At 43.9% G+C, this 15,467-nt stretch overlaps 1 protein-coding gene across 1 annotated transcript in view; it reads right to left on the bottom strand.

The window, feature by feature from the left end:
• The window catches only part of LOC121846637 (gamma-tubulin complex component 5-like), a gene marked incomplete at its 3' end in the record, with an annotated part of 28,696 nt that extends 14,515 nt beyond the window's left edge, over nucleotides 1-14,181 (bottom strand). The window contains 10 exon segments of the mRNA XM_042322799.1: nucleotides 1,972-2,215; nucleotides 3,298-3,391; nucleotides 6,125-6,214; nucleotides 6,428-6,545; nucleotides 10,639-10,765; nucleotides 12,075-12,151; nucleotides 12,242-12,338; nucleotides 13,252-13,360; nucleotides 13,447-13,500; nucleotides 13,607-14,181. Of these exon segments, the coding sequence (XP_042178733.1) occupies nucleotides 1,972-2,215; nucleotides 3,298-3,391; nucleotides 6,125-6,214; nucleotides 6,428-6,545; nucleotides 10,639-10,765; nucleotides 12,075-12,151; nucleotides 12,242-12,338; nucleotides 13,252-13,360; nucleotides 13,447-13,500; nucleotides 13,607-13,746 (1,150 nt within the window).
• Between the last annotated feature and the right edge of the window lie 1,286 nt (nucleotides 14,182-15,467).

The raw sequence follows: 15,467 nt of genomic DNA, 5'->3' as shown, positions 1-15,467 counted from the left end.
CTAGAGATTATAACAGGGTCACCGGCTCATCTACAGAGGTTATGACAGGGTCACCGTCTCATCTACAAAGGTTATAACAGGGTCACCGTCTCATCTAGAGGTTATAACAGGGTCACCGTCTCATCTACAGAGGTTATAACAGGGTCACCGTCTCATCTACAGAGGTTATAACAGGGTCACCGTCTCATCTACAGAGGTTATGACAGGGTCACCGTCTCATCTACAAAGGTTATAACAGGGTCACCGTCTCATCTAGAGAGGTTATGACAGGGTCACGGTCTCATCTAGAGGTTATAACAGGGTCACCGTCTCATCTAGAGGTTATAACAGGGTCACCGTCTCATCTAGAGGTTATAACAGGGTCACCGTCTCATCTAGAGGTTATAACAGGGTCACTGTCTCATCTAGAGGTTATAACAGGGTCACCGTCTCATCTACAGGTTATAACAGGGTCACCGTCTCATCTACAGAGGTTATGACAGGGTCACCGTCTCATCTACAGAGGTTATGACAGGGTCACCGTCTCATCTAGAGGTTATAACAGGGTCACCGTCTCATCTAGAGGTTATAACAGGGTCACCGTCTCATCTACAGAAGTTATAACAGGGTCACTGTCTCATCTAGAGATTATAACAGGGTCACCGGCTCATCTACAGAGGTTATGACAGGGTCACCGTCTCATCTACAAAGGTTATAACAGGGTCACCGTCTCATCTAGAGGTTATAACAGGGTCACCGTCTCATCTAGAGGTTATAACAGGGTCACCGTCTCATCTACAGAGGTTATGACAGAGTCACCGTCTCATCTACAGAGGTTATAACAGAGTCACCGTCTCATCTAGAGGTTATAACAGGGTCACCGTCTCATCTAGAGGTTATAACAGGGTCACCGTCTCATCTACAGAGGTTATAACAGGGTCACCGTCTCATCTACAGAGGTTATAACAGGGTCACCGTCTCATCTACAGAGGTTATGACAGGGTCACCGTCTCATCTACAAAGGTTATAACAGGGTCACCGTCTCATCTAGAGAGGTTATGACAGGGTCACGGTCTCATCTAGAGGTTATAACAGGGTCACCGTCTCATCTAGAGGTTATAACAGGGTCACCGTCTCATCTAGAGGTTATAACAGGGTCACCGTCTCATCTAGAGGTTATAACAGGGTCACTGTCTCATCTAGAGGTTATAACAGGGTCACCGTCTCATCTACAGGTTATAACAGGGTCACCGTCTCATCTACAGAGGTTATGACAGGGTCACCGTCTCATCTACAGAGGTTATGACAGGGTCACCGTCTCATCTAGAGGTTATAACAGGGTCACCGTCTCATCTAGAGGTTATAACAGGGTCACCGTCTCATCTACAGAGGTTATGACAGAGTCACCGTCTCATCTACAGAGGTTATAACAGAGTCACCGTCTCATCTAGAGGTTATAACAGGGTCACCGTCTCATCTAGAGGTTATAACAGGGTCACCGTCTCATCTACAGAGGTTATAACAGGGTCACCGTCTCATCTACAGAGGTTATAACAGGGTCACCGTCTCATCTACAGAGGTTATGACAGGGTCACCGTCTCATCTAGAGGTTATAACAGGGTCACCGTCTCATCTAGAGGTTATAACAGGGTCACCGTCTCATCTACAGAAGTTATAACAGGGTCACTGTCTCATCTAGAGATTATAACAGGGTCACCGGCTCATCTACAGAGGTTATGACAGGGTCACCGTCTCATCTACAAAGGTTATAACAGGGTCACCGTCTCATCTAGAGGTTATAACAGGGTCACCGTCTCATCTAGAGGTTATAACAGGGTCACAGTCTCATCTAGAGGTTATAACAGCGTCACCTCCGACCACGACATGGAAGTTAGCTGAATTTTGCAACTGTAATAGCAGTGTAATTACAGTATACATCAGACAAAAGCCACAAGAAACTCATCAACGTATAACGATGAAAGGTAAACCTGCCTTTTCCTATGAGGTCTCTTTCTATGGTGGTGAGCTCCTGTTTGAAGGAGGTGAAGTATTTGTAGAGAGCCCAGACAAAAGCCTGGTAAGTCCTGAAGGGAGGCTCGGTGCCCTGCTTAGAGGAGTAGGAGCCTGGAGGGCAGGGCTCAGTGTCGTACCCCGTTACCTCGTCTATAAACCTCTGCAGCCGGAACACTGCCTGTCCATAGACTGCTATGTGCTCCAACACGGACCGTAGGCAGTTCTAGCAGGGAGAGAGACAGAGAGAGAGATGAGAAAGAGAGAGAGAGGAGAGAGAGACAGAGAGACAGAGAGAGCAGAGAAAGAGAGACAGAGAGAGCAGAGAAGAGAGAGACAGAGAGACAGAGAAAGAGAGACAGAGAGAGCAGAGAAAGAGGAGACAGAGAGACAGAAAGAAACAGAAAGAGACAGAGAGAGTAGAAAGAGGAGAGAGACCGAGAAAGAGAGGAGAAAGAGGAGAAAGGCGAGAGACAGAGAGAGAGACAGAGAAAGAGAGAAAGAGAGAGGAGAAAGAGAGGAGAAAGAGAGAGAGAGGAGAAAAAGGAGAGAGGAGAGAGACACGAGAAAGAGGAGAGAAAGAGAAAGACAGAGAGAAAGACAGAGAAAGAAGAGAGAGACAGAGAGAAAGACAGAGAGGAGAGAGCCAGAGAAAGGAGAGAGAGAGAGAGACAGAGAAAGAGGAGAGAGAGACAGAGAAAGAAGAGAGAGACAGAGAGAAAGAGAGAGAGTAGAAAAAGAGAGAGGAGAAAGAGAGAGAGACAGAAAGAGTGAGAGTAGAAAAAGAGAGGAGAAAGAGGAGAGAGACAGAGAGACAGAAAGAGAGAGTAGAAAAAGAGGAGAAAAAAGAGAGAGGAGAGACAGACACGAGAAAGAGGAGAGAAAGAGAAAGACAGAGAGAAGAGAGAGAAAGTAGAAAGAGGAGAGCGAGGGGAGAGAGAGAGGAGAAAGAGGAGAGAGAGAGAGAAAGAGAGGAGAAAGAGGAGAGAGACAGAGAGAGAGACAGAAAGAGAGAGTAGAAAGAGGAGAAAAAAGAGAGAGGAGAGACAGACACGAGAAAGAGGAGAGAAAGAGAAAGACAGAGAGAAGAGAGAGAAAGTAGAAAGAGGAGAGAGAGAGAGAAAGAGAGGAGAAAGAGGAGAGAGAGAGAAGAAAGAGGAGAGAGACCGAGACACGAGAAAGAGGAGAGGAGAGAAAGGACAGATAGAGAGGAGAGAGAGATGGGGTTAGACAGGGAATTCCAATTTATGAGACCAATTTGTTCCAGATTGTTAATATACACATGTAATGATTAGACTGTAGTCTTACGTTAGTCAGGTGAGTGACCACCACATCATTCCTGACCACCACTTTTCCATCCTGATGCTGGAATATAAAGTGTTTCTTCACCCCAGAGAGCAGCCTGGGGACAAACAATCATGGATCAACTGAAGCCCTAAAAGAGACTTTCCGGAAGATTTGCATCATTTTTAACCAGTAGCTCTGACCGTAGCGCTCATGAGCCAAAACGGGAGTACTACGTCGTTGGCTCCCTCTTTCTCTGCTGTGTGTGCATCTTGCTAGCTGTCACTCAAATGGCGAGGGGCTGAAGCTCATTGGCTGGAACTCGCATTGCTAGGGGGCTGGCGTACGAGGGGGAAACGGCAGTGCACAGCTTTCAGAAAACAGTCACTTTCAAACAAAGGATTTTGTGGCTAATTAAGGTAAAACCGTAATTCTGTTCATAGATTCTGCATGTATGAACTACAAATTGATACATCCAGCCCAAAGCGAGAGGTTTAAAAAAAATACTTACGTAGACGCCAAAGTTCTGGAGCCAGGGCTCTAGTGCGACCATTTTAAACGCATGTGACTAAAAACAGGTGTGTGACTGTGTGAACTGCCCTGTGCAAACTGCCCTGTGCAAACTGCCCTGTGCGAACTGCCCTGTGCGAACTGCCCTGTGCGAACTGCCCTGTGCAAACTGCCCTGTGCAAACTGCCCTGTGCAAACTGCCCTGTGCAAACTGCCCTGTGCAAACTGCCCTGTGCAAACTGCCCTGTGCAAACTGCCCTGTGCAAACTGCCCTGTGCAAACTGCCCTGTGCAAACTGCCCTGTGCAAACTGCCCTGTGCAAACTGCCCTGTGCAAACTGCCCTGTGCAAACTGCCCTGTGCAAACTGCCCTGTGCAAACTGCCCTGTGCAAACTGCCCTGTGCAAACTGCCCTGTGCAAACTGCCCTGTGCAAACTGCCCTGTGCAAACTGCCCTGTGCAAACTGCCCTGTGCAAACTGCCCTGTGCAAACTGCCCTGTGCAAACTGCCCTGTGCAAACTGCCCTGTGAGAACTGCCCTGTGAGAACTGCCCTGTGCGAACTGCCCTGTGCGAACTGCCCTGTGCGAACTGCGCTGTGCGAACTGCCCTGTGCGAACTGCCCTGTGCGAACTGCCCTGTGCGAACTGCCCTGTGCGAACTGCCCTGTGCGAACTGCGCTGTGCGAACTGCCCTGTGTGAACTGCCCTGCTGTGTGAACTGTGCTGTAAGATTCATTTTTAGAAGCACACAGGCATAGAAGTCTAATTTACCTGCTAGTCCAGAGTGACAGTCCTGGTGTTTCCTGGCTATTTACATAGTATTGTAAAATAACTGATCCAAAGGGCTTTGACTTCTCAAACATGGCAGGAAGCGAACACAAGATGATGCCCCATCCCCTTATTAATTCAGCCACTTACATACTTAAACTGAGGGGTCGTGTTTTTCAAGCAGGAGATAAAGATAAAAACCGCAAAACTAATATCTTGCTGTGTTTAGTAAACACAGATCTAAAAAGCTTCTTAATGTCATTTCTGCTCAGCTTCAGACTCGTTTTGTTCTTCAGTAGCACTTCTAAACTTGGGTGAAAATTCAGAACCGGCATTCTGTCAGCAGACAGCTCTGACCGACAGCTCTGACTGATGTCTAGCTACAGTTGAAGTCATTACAGGCCATTCACCAGCCCCCTATATCGGCCATTCACCAGCCCCCACTATATCGGCCATTCACCAGCCCCCACTATATCGGCCATTCACCAGCCCCCTATATAGGCCATTCACCAGCCCCCACTATATCGGCCATTCACCAGCCCCCACTATATCGGCCATTCACCAGCCCCCACTATATCGGCCATTCACCAGCCCCCACTATATCGGCCATTCACCAGCCCCCACTATATCGGCCATTCACCAGCCCCCACTATATAGACAATTCACCAGCCCTCACTATATAGACAATTCACCAGCCCCCACTATATAGACAATTCACCAGCCCCCACTATATAGACAATTCACCAGCCCCCACTATATAGACAATTCACCAGCCCCCACTATATAGACAATTCACCAGCCCCCACTATATCGGCCATTCACCAGCCCCCACTATATACACCATTCACCAGCCCCCACTATATAGGCCATTCACCAGCCCCCACTATAAAGACAATTCACCAGCCACCACTATATCGGCCTTTCACCAGCCCTCACTATATAGGCCATTCACCTGATCATTAGTTTTTTCCCGCTCATATAGTTCAGAAAGAAAATATTCTATCCAGTATAAAGGCTGAAGGAGGAGAAGTCCACAGCTCATTGTCTAAGAAGGTTACCATGGTAAAGACTATCCTGAGTCACGCCTGAGAGCATCAGCATGGAAATTGGACCACGATGACAACAAAATGTCTCAGTGGAATTACACAACCTGCCAGCACGGAAATGTCGACAGTCGCTAGAGAACCATCCCATCTTACCGCAGTGTCTCCCGGATCAACCATCCCATCTTACCACAGTGTCTCCCAGATCAACCATCCCATCTTACCACAGTGTCTCCCGGATCAACCATCCCATCTTACCGCAGTGTCTCCCGGATCAACCATCCCATCTTACCACAGTGTCTCCCGGATCAACCATCCCATCTTACCACAGTGTCTCCCGGATCAACCATCCCATCTTACCACAGTGTCTCCCGGATCAACCATCCCATCTTACCACAGTGTCTCCCGGATCAACCATCCCATCTTACCACAGTGTCTCCCGGATCAACCATCCCATCTTACCACAGTGTCTCCCGGATCAACCATCCCATCTTACCACAGTGTCTCCCGGATCAACCATCCCATCTTACCACAGTGTCTCCCGGATCACTTGCGTCTCGGTGACAAAGGCTTTCTCTTCAGGCAGATACAATGGGTCAGTGTTGTACACGTGTTGGTCCCTGTGGAGAAAAACAACACAATAAAGCTTTAGGATTTCAATTACAATCTCTTCACAAACATCAACACAGCATGCACAGATAACCATGTCTGCCCAGAGCCATTTGGGCCAGGACAAAAGTAGTGTACTATATAGGGAATCGTGTTCTATTTGGGACTCAGGTTTTCATGGCTGGACTGTAACCCAGGTTGCATTCTGGGTTCAGGGGTCATACCAGACGTTGAGCAGGTTGGAGTGTAGATGGAGACTGTGAGGGAAGCGGGGAGTGTGGCCCTGCCAGTACGGAGTAACCACATGTTGCTCTAACCAGGACCTGGCATCAGGCTCACCCACTGTAATCACAAGACAATAAACCCACTGTAATCACAAGACAATAAACCCACTGTAATCACAATAAACCCACTGTAATCACAAGACAATAAACCCACTGTAACCACAATAAACCCACTGTAATCACAAGACAATAAACCCACTGTAACCACAATAAACCCACTGTAACCACAATAAACCCACTGTAATCACAAGACAATAAACCCACTGTAATCACAAGACAATAAACCCACTGTAACCACAATAAACCCACTGTAATCACAATAAACCCACTGTAACCACAATAAACCCACTGTAACCACAATAAACCCACTGTAACCACAATAAACCCACAAGACAATAAACCCACTGTAACCACAATAAACCCACTGTAACCACAATAAACCCACTGTAACCACAATAAACCCACTGTAACCACAATAAACCCACTGTAGTCAAGACAATAAACCCACTGTAATCACAATAAACCCACTGTAGCCACAATAAACCCACTGTAACCACAATAAACCCACTGTAACCACAATAAACCCACTGTAATCACAATAAACCCACTGTAATCACAATAAACCCACTGTAATCACAAGACAATAAACCTGCTATAACCACAACACAATAAACCCACTGTATCCACAAGACAATAAACCCACTGTAACCACAAGACAATAAACCCACTGTAACCACAAGACAATAAACCCACTGTAACCACAAGACAATAAACCCACTGTAACCACAAGACAATAAACCCACTGTAATCACAAGACAATAAACCCACAATAAACCCACTGTAATCACAATAAACCCACTGTAGTCACAAGACAATAAACCCACAATAAACCCACTGTAATCAAAATAAACCCACTGTAGTCACAAAACAATAAACCTGCTGTAATCACAAGACAATAAACCTACTGTAACCACAATAAACCCACTGTAACCACAATAAACCCACTGTAATCACAATAAACCCACTGTAATCACAATAAACCCACTGTAACCACAAAACAATACACCCGCTGTAATCACAAAACAATAAACCCGCTGTAACCACAATAAACCCACTGTAATCACAATAAACCCACTGTAATCACAAGACAATAAACCCACAATAAACCCACTGTAATCAAAATAAACCCACTGTAGTCACAAAACAATAAACCTGCTGTAATCACAAGACAATAAACCTACTGTAACCACAATAAACCCACTGTAATCACAATAAACCCACTGTAATCACAATAAACCCACTGTAATCACAATAAACCCACTGTAACCACAAAACAATACACCCGCTGTAATCACAAAACAATAAACCCGCTGTAACCACAATAAACCCACTGTAATCACAATAAACCCACTGTAATCACAAGACAATAAACCCACTGTAACCACAATAAACCCACTGTAACCACAATAAACCCACTGTAACCACAATAAACCCATTGTAATCACAAGACAATAAACCCACTGTAACCACAATAAACCCACTGTAACCACAATAAACCCACTGTAATCACAAGACAATAAACCCACTGTAACCACAATAAACCCACTGTAACCACAATAAACCAACTGTAGTCACAAGACAATAAACCCACTGTAACCACAATAAACCCACTGTAACCACAATAAACCCACTGTAACCACAATAAACCCACTGTAGTCACAAGACAATAAACCCACTGTAATCACAATAAACCCACTGTAATCACAATAAACCCACTGTAACCACAATAAACCCACTGTAATCACAATAAACCCACTGTAATCACAAGACAATAAACCTGCTATAACCACAACACAATAAACCCACTGTATCCACAAGACAATAAACCCACTGTAACCACAAGACAATAAACCCACTGTAATCACAATAAACCCACTGTAATCACAATAAACCCACTGTAATCACAAGACAATAAACCCACAATAAACCCACTGTAATCACAATAAACCCACTGTAATCACAAAACAATCCCACTGTAATCACAATAAACCCACTGTAATCACAACACAACAAACCCACAATAAACCCACTGTAATCAAAATAAACCCACTGTAGTCACAAAACAATAAACCTGCTGTAATCACAAGACAATAAACCTACTGTAACCACAATAAACCTACTGTAATCACAATAAACCCACTGTAACCACAAAACAATAAACCCGCTGTAACCACAATAAACCCACTGTAGTCACAATAAACCCACTGTAATCACAATACAATAAACCCACTGTAACCACAATAAACCCACTGTAACCACAATAAACCAACTGTAGTCACAAGACAATAAACCCACTGTAACCACAATAAACCCACTGTACCCACAATAAACCCACTGTAACCACAATAAACCCACTGTAGTCACAAGACAATAAACCCACTGTAATCACAATAAACCCACTGTAATCACAATAAACCCACTGTAACCACAATAAACCCACTGTAATCACAATAAACCCACTGTAATCACAAGACAATAAACCTGCTATAACCACAACACAATAAACCCACTGTATCCACAAGACAATAAACCCACTGTAACCACAATACAATAAACCCACTGTAATCACAAGACAATAAACCCACTGTAATCACAATAAACCCACTGTAATCACAAGACAATAAACCCACAATAAAACCACTGTAATCACACTAAACCCACTGTAATCACAAAACAATCCCACTGTAATCACAATAAACCCACTGTAATCACAAGACAATAAACCCACAATAAACCCACTGTAATCAAAATAAACCCACTGTAGTCACAAAACAATAAACCTGCTGTAATCACAAGACAATAAACCTACTGTAACCACAATAAACCCACTGTAACCACAATAAACCCACTGTAATCACAATAAACCCACTGTAATCACAATAAACCCACTGTAACCACAAAACAATAAACCCGCTGTAATCACAAAACAATAAACCCGCTGTAACCACAATAAACCCACTGTAGTCACAATAAACCCACTGTAGTCACAATAAACCCACTGTAGTCACAATAAACCCACTGTAGTCACAATAAACCCACTGTAGTCACAATAAACCCACTGTAATCACAATACAATAAACCCACTGTAACCACAATAAACCCACTGTAGTCACAATAAACCCACTGTAATCACAATAAACCCACTGTAGTCACAACACAATAAACCCACTGTAGTCACAATAAACCCGCTGTAGTCACAACACAATAAACCCACTGTAACCACAATAAACCCACTGTAGTCACAATAAACCCACTGTAGTCACAATAAACCCACTGTAATCACAATACAATAAACCCACTGTAGTCACAACAAAATAAACCCGCTGTAGTCACAATAAACCCACTGTAGTCACAATAAACCCACTGTAGTCACAATAAACCCACAATAAACCCACAACACAATAAACCCACTGTAGTCACAACACAATAAACCCACTGTAACCACAATAAACCCACAAGACAAACCCGCTGTAGTCACAACACAATAAACCCACAGTAATCACAAACCCACTGTAACCACAATAAACCCACTGTAGTCACAATAAACCCACTGTAACCACAAGACAATAAACCCACAACACAATAAACCCACTGTAATCACAATAAACCCACTGTAATCACAATAAACCCACTGTAACCACAATAAACCCACTGTAAATCACAAACCCACTGTAATCACAACACAATAAACCCACTGTAGTCACAACACAATAAACCCACTGTAGTCACAATAAACCCACAAGACAATAAACCCGCTGTAGTCACAACACAATAATCCCACTGTAATCACAAACCCACTGTAACCACAATAAACCCACTGTAGTCACAATAACCTACTGTAATCACAATAAACTCACAATACAATAAACCCACTGTAATCACAATAAACCCACTGTAGTCACAATAAACCCACTGTAGTCACAATAAACCCACTGTAGTCACAATAAACCCACTGTAGTCACAATAAACCCACTGTAGTCACAATAAACCCACTGTAATCACAAGACAATAAACCCGCTATAACCACAACACAATAAACCCCCCGTAATCACAAGATTGGGCTTCAGGTATTGAGAGTATATGATCTGTACCTGTCCAGGTAACAGGGACCGTCTTCTCCTGGTCCTCCTGGGGGGTACGGTCCACCTGTATCCCAGAATCCTCTCTGCTGAGCGGCTGCTGACTGTCCTCGTCCTCGCTCTCCTCCTCAGACCACTCCTAGATAGAAAGATGTTTAACAGACCGCTCCTATGGTAGAGATGTTTAACAGACCACTCCAAGATATAGAGATGTTTAACAGACCGCTCCTAGATAGAGAGACGTTTAACAGACAGCTCCTATGGTAGAGAGATGTTTAACAGACAGCTCCTATGGTAGAGATGTTTAACAGACAGCTCCTATGGTAGAGATGTTTAACAGACAGCTCCTATGGTAGAGATGTTTAACAGACAGCTCCTATGGTAGAGATGTTTAACAGACCACTCCTAGATAGAGAGATGTTTAACAGACCGCTCCTAGATAGAGAGATGTTTAACAGACAGCTCCTATGGTAGAGATGTTTAACAGACCACTCCTAGATAGAGAGATGTTTAACAGACCACTCCTAGAGAGAGAGATGTTTAACAGACAGCTCCTATGGTAGAGATGTTTAACAGACAGCTCCTATGGTAGAGATGTTTAACAGACCGCTCCTATGGTAGAGAGGTAGATACACACAAACCGCATGAGAGGAATGTACAAGGACGAGGAATAGAGACAGTTTGTGGAAGTATGCCGTATCTACTTTGAAGAACTAGTCAAATTATTTGGTCAGACAACTATGAAGCGTACTGAGGTAGGCTAGCTAAATAGGATGACTGTTTTCCCCGTGCTGTCTTCAGAGATAACGTTAGATGGTCTGGCTGGCTGCTACTGCCTTAGCAGAGATTAGATGATGACTTTAAGGAATGAAAATAATAAAGTCATCAAATACAAAATGCAATATACACAACTGAAATATTGTATTACTTCATAGGAATTTCCTATTTTTCAATTGATGTCTACCCAATGTGGACCTGACAAAGACAATGGAATATTTTCTTCCACTATTTTTGGCTTTGGAATTTCAATTAAAATCAATTTCAATCAATTTAATGTCGTCATTTTATAATGCATTTGATGTTGTAAAAAAATCTATAATTTTTTTATATTGGAACCGAAACTGACCTCAAAAAGCACTAATCACTCAGTAGTAAGAGAGAGAGACTCCTGTTAGAGACAGTTAACAGTTAGCATCAAAACAAGGCCAGGAAGAGTAAGAGAGTACTACACACTACAGCAAATCAGCCATCCCATTAGAACTGACTGAATCAGACAGAGGGCTTGGAGAGAGATGGCTCTGGTCAATAAGGGTGGCATTTGGACGGCACCACAGTTTCAAAACAGTACAGTAGATTCTGGTAATAATATAAATGAAGGGCTGAACATCATGGAACATGTTTGAAATGGAAAATAAGCAGAAGAAAGAGTTGAAGCATGTTTTACTCACTGGGGTGTCAGGATATGGATCTGTGTCTAGCTCTCCTTCCTGTAAATATCCACACCAGTCAAAGTCGTCTTCTTTCTCTACACAGACACAGGAGATCATGTAGTCCAGACTGAGAACACATCAGGAGTAAGATGAACATCAGAGGAAGGAAGGGGTTATGTACTCACCAGTCTCCTTCAGTCTGGGTGTCTCGCTGTAGTTGGAGTTAAGGGGAGAGTCGGAGAGGTGTAGGAGAAGGTCCAGGAGACTGTGATGAACATCAGTCTGTAACAAAACATAGGAGGACACAAGGTAGGTCATTCACTGCACTGCAAACTAAGCGTACAGGTTCATTTTATGATACAGGCTGTGTGCATTATGTTGATCATATGCGAGCCTGCCAGATGAGTTAAATGCCTTTTACGCTAGCTTTGAGGCAAGAAACACTGAAGCATGCATGAGAGCACTAGCTGTTCCAGACGACTGTGTGATCACGCTCTCCGTAGCCGATGTGAGCAAGACCTTTAAACAGGTCAACATTCACAAAGCCGCGGGGCCAGTCAGATTACCAGGACGTGTACTGAGAGCACAGACCAACCAGCAAGTGTCTTCCCTGACATTTTTACACCACAAACTGTCATGTTCCAAACACACAAAGACCATCGTGAAGAGGGCACGACAACACCGTTTCCCCCTCAGGAGACTGAAAAGATTTGGCATGGGTCCTCAGATCCTCAAAAAAATCTACAGCTGCAACATCGAGAGCATCCTGACTGGTTGCATCACTGCCTGGTATGGCAACTGCTTGGCCTCCGTCCGCAAGGCTCTACAGAGGGTAATGCGTACGGCCCAGTACATAACCAGGGCCAAGCTTCTTGACATCCAGGACCTCTATACCAGGCAGTGTCAGAGGAAGGCCCCAAAAAATTGTCAAAGACTCCAGTCACGCAAGTCAAAAACTGTTCTCTCTACAACCGCACAGCAAGTGGTACCGGAGCCCCAAGTCTAAGACCAAAATGTTCCTAAACAGCTTCTACCCCCAAGACAGAAGACTGCTGAACAACTAATCAAATGCCCACCCAGACTATTTACATTGACCTTTCTGTAACTGGTGCCACACTATGCTTCCTGCCCCCCCACCCCCACCTCACTTGTAATTATACAGTCTGTGTGCAGTATGTTTCTTGTCCAACCATACCTTAGTTCCATCTGTGTTGGGTAGAGGTGAGTTGAGGAACTCTTCTGTCAGTCTGACCCAGCTCTCTGCTTTACTCAGGTCTGAATGCACCATCAGTTTCTCATAGATCCTGAAAGTGGTATTTCATCATGCTCATAATGAACAGGTAACGTTAATTCTACATACACAAATCATATAACCTGTTTGCCAACTCACCCATTCACACTGCGTTGAACTTTATGACTATTGGCATCTAGGAAACGGTGAAACCTGCCAACAGAGACAAACCACGATGACCATCATAACAGTTCATCTTTGACCATATCACCTTTTCTAAAGCAGCTGTGTAATCATAATTAAAATGTGGCATCCTTACCTGAAATTGGACCAGGTAAATTTCAGTGCCAGTTGAAAGTTCTGCTCTTCTTCATCTTGAATCCCACTGATGTGTTTGACCAGGTTCTTCACCTCTTCCTCGGTCTCCTTTTCGAATTTGGTCCAGTGCGCCTGTGACATTGTTGTGACCAATTTGGCTAGCGTTAGCTAGTTAGCAAGCTAATACATTCACTGTGCTGTAAAATTCACCAACGAAGAAACTGCATGTATTGATAGCTGGACTCTTGATGCTGTATCGTCGGATAGTGCCAGCTAAATCTTTTTCAATTAGCTAGCCAGCTTATTAGCTGGCCGTTGCGTTGAAATTCATTCTGTGGAAACAGTGGGAGCTAGCTAGCTACGCGTTAGCAACGAGTAAAGGCCTAAAAACACGTCCCTTGAAGTTATGATACTAAACTAGAGAAATGAAATCGTTGCATGCATTATTTATGCATCAGAAGACGTTGCAATGAATTAATTTGTTTCAGCTCTCTGCCGTTACTGTTTATTATAATAGCTAGCTATCTTCATGCAACAACTTCTCGACTACTAGCAACGCTAACGATGACGTCACTGTCCTATGGTAATGAGAAAACCTTCAAAATAAAAGCCCGCATTTCAAAACATTTTTTTTTTAAACTAGGCAAGTCAGTTAAGAAGACATTCTTATTTACAATGACGGCCTACCAGAATACAAAAGGACTTGTGCAGGGATGGGGTCTGGTAATTTTTTTTTTTATGTAATAAAAATATAGGAGAAACACACATGACAAGAGACACCACAACACCACCTAAAGAGAGACATAAGACAACAACATAGCAAGGCAGCAACACATAAACACAGCATGGTAGCAACACAACATGGTAGCAGCACAAAGGGCAAGAAGGTAAAGGCAACAATACATCACATGAAGCAGCAACAACTGTCAGTAAGAGTGTCCATGATTGAGTCTTTGAATGACAATAACAAGGCTATACACCCCGGTACCGAGTCAATGTGCGGGGGTACAGGTTAGTCGAGGTAATTGAGGTAAAATGTCAAATTAAATCATCAAATTAAATTTTAATGGTCACATACACATGGTTAGCAGATGTTAATGGAGTGTAACGAAATGCTTGTGCTTCTTGTTCCAACAGTGCAGTAATATCTAACAAGTAATCTAACAATTCCACAACAACTGACTTATACACACAAATCTAAAGGGATGGAATGAGAATATGTACATATAAATATATGGATTTTTATTTTGTATTTTACCAGGTAAATCAACTGAGAACACATTCTCATTTACAACAACGACCTGGGGAATAGTTACAGGGGAGAGGAGGGGGGATGAATGAGCCATTTGTATACTGGGGATGATTAGGTGGCCATGATGGTATGAGGGACAGATTGGGAATTTAGCCAGCACACCAGGGTTGATGATGGCTGTTTAACAGTTGGATGGCCTTGATAGAAGCTGTTTTTCAGTCTCTCGGTCCCCGCTTTGATGCACCTGTACTGACCTCGCCTTCTGAATGGTAACGGGGTGAACAGGCAGTGGCTCGGGTGGTTGTTGTCCTTGATGATCGTTTTGGCCTTCCTGTGACATTGGGTTTTGTGGGTGTCCTGGGGGGCAGGTAGTTTGCCAGGCGGTGATACAGCCCGACAGGATGCTCTCAATTGTGCATCTGTAAAAGTTTGTGAGGGTTTAAGGTGACAAGCCAAATGTCGAGGCACTGTTGCTCCTTCTTCACCACACTGTCTGTGTGGGTGGACCATTTCAGTTTGTCCGTGATGTGTATGCAGAGGAACTTAAAACTTTCCACCTTCTCCACTGCTGTCCCGTCGATGTGAATAGTGGGATGTCCAGGAAGTCCAG

The sequence above is a fragment of the Oncorhynchus tshawytscha genome, linkage group LG06, assembly GCF_018296145.1.
Source record: "Oncorhynchus tshawytscha isolate Ot180627B linkage group LG06, Otsh_v2.0, whole genome shotgun sequence".
NCBI lineage: Eukaryota > Metazoa > Chordata > Actinopteri > Salmoniformes > Salmonidae > Oncorhynchus > Oncorhynchus tshawytscha.
Note: the sequence above shows the minus strand (reverse complement) of the source record. Positions and strands in the feature narration are given on the sequence as shown.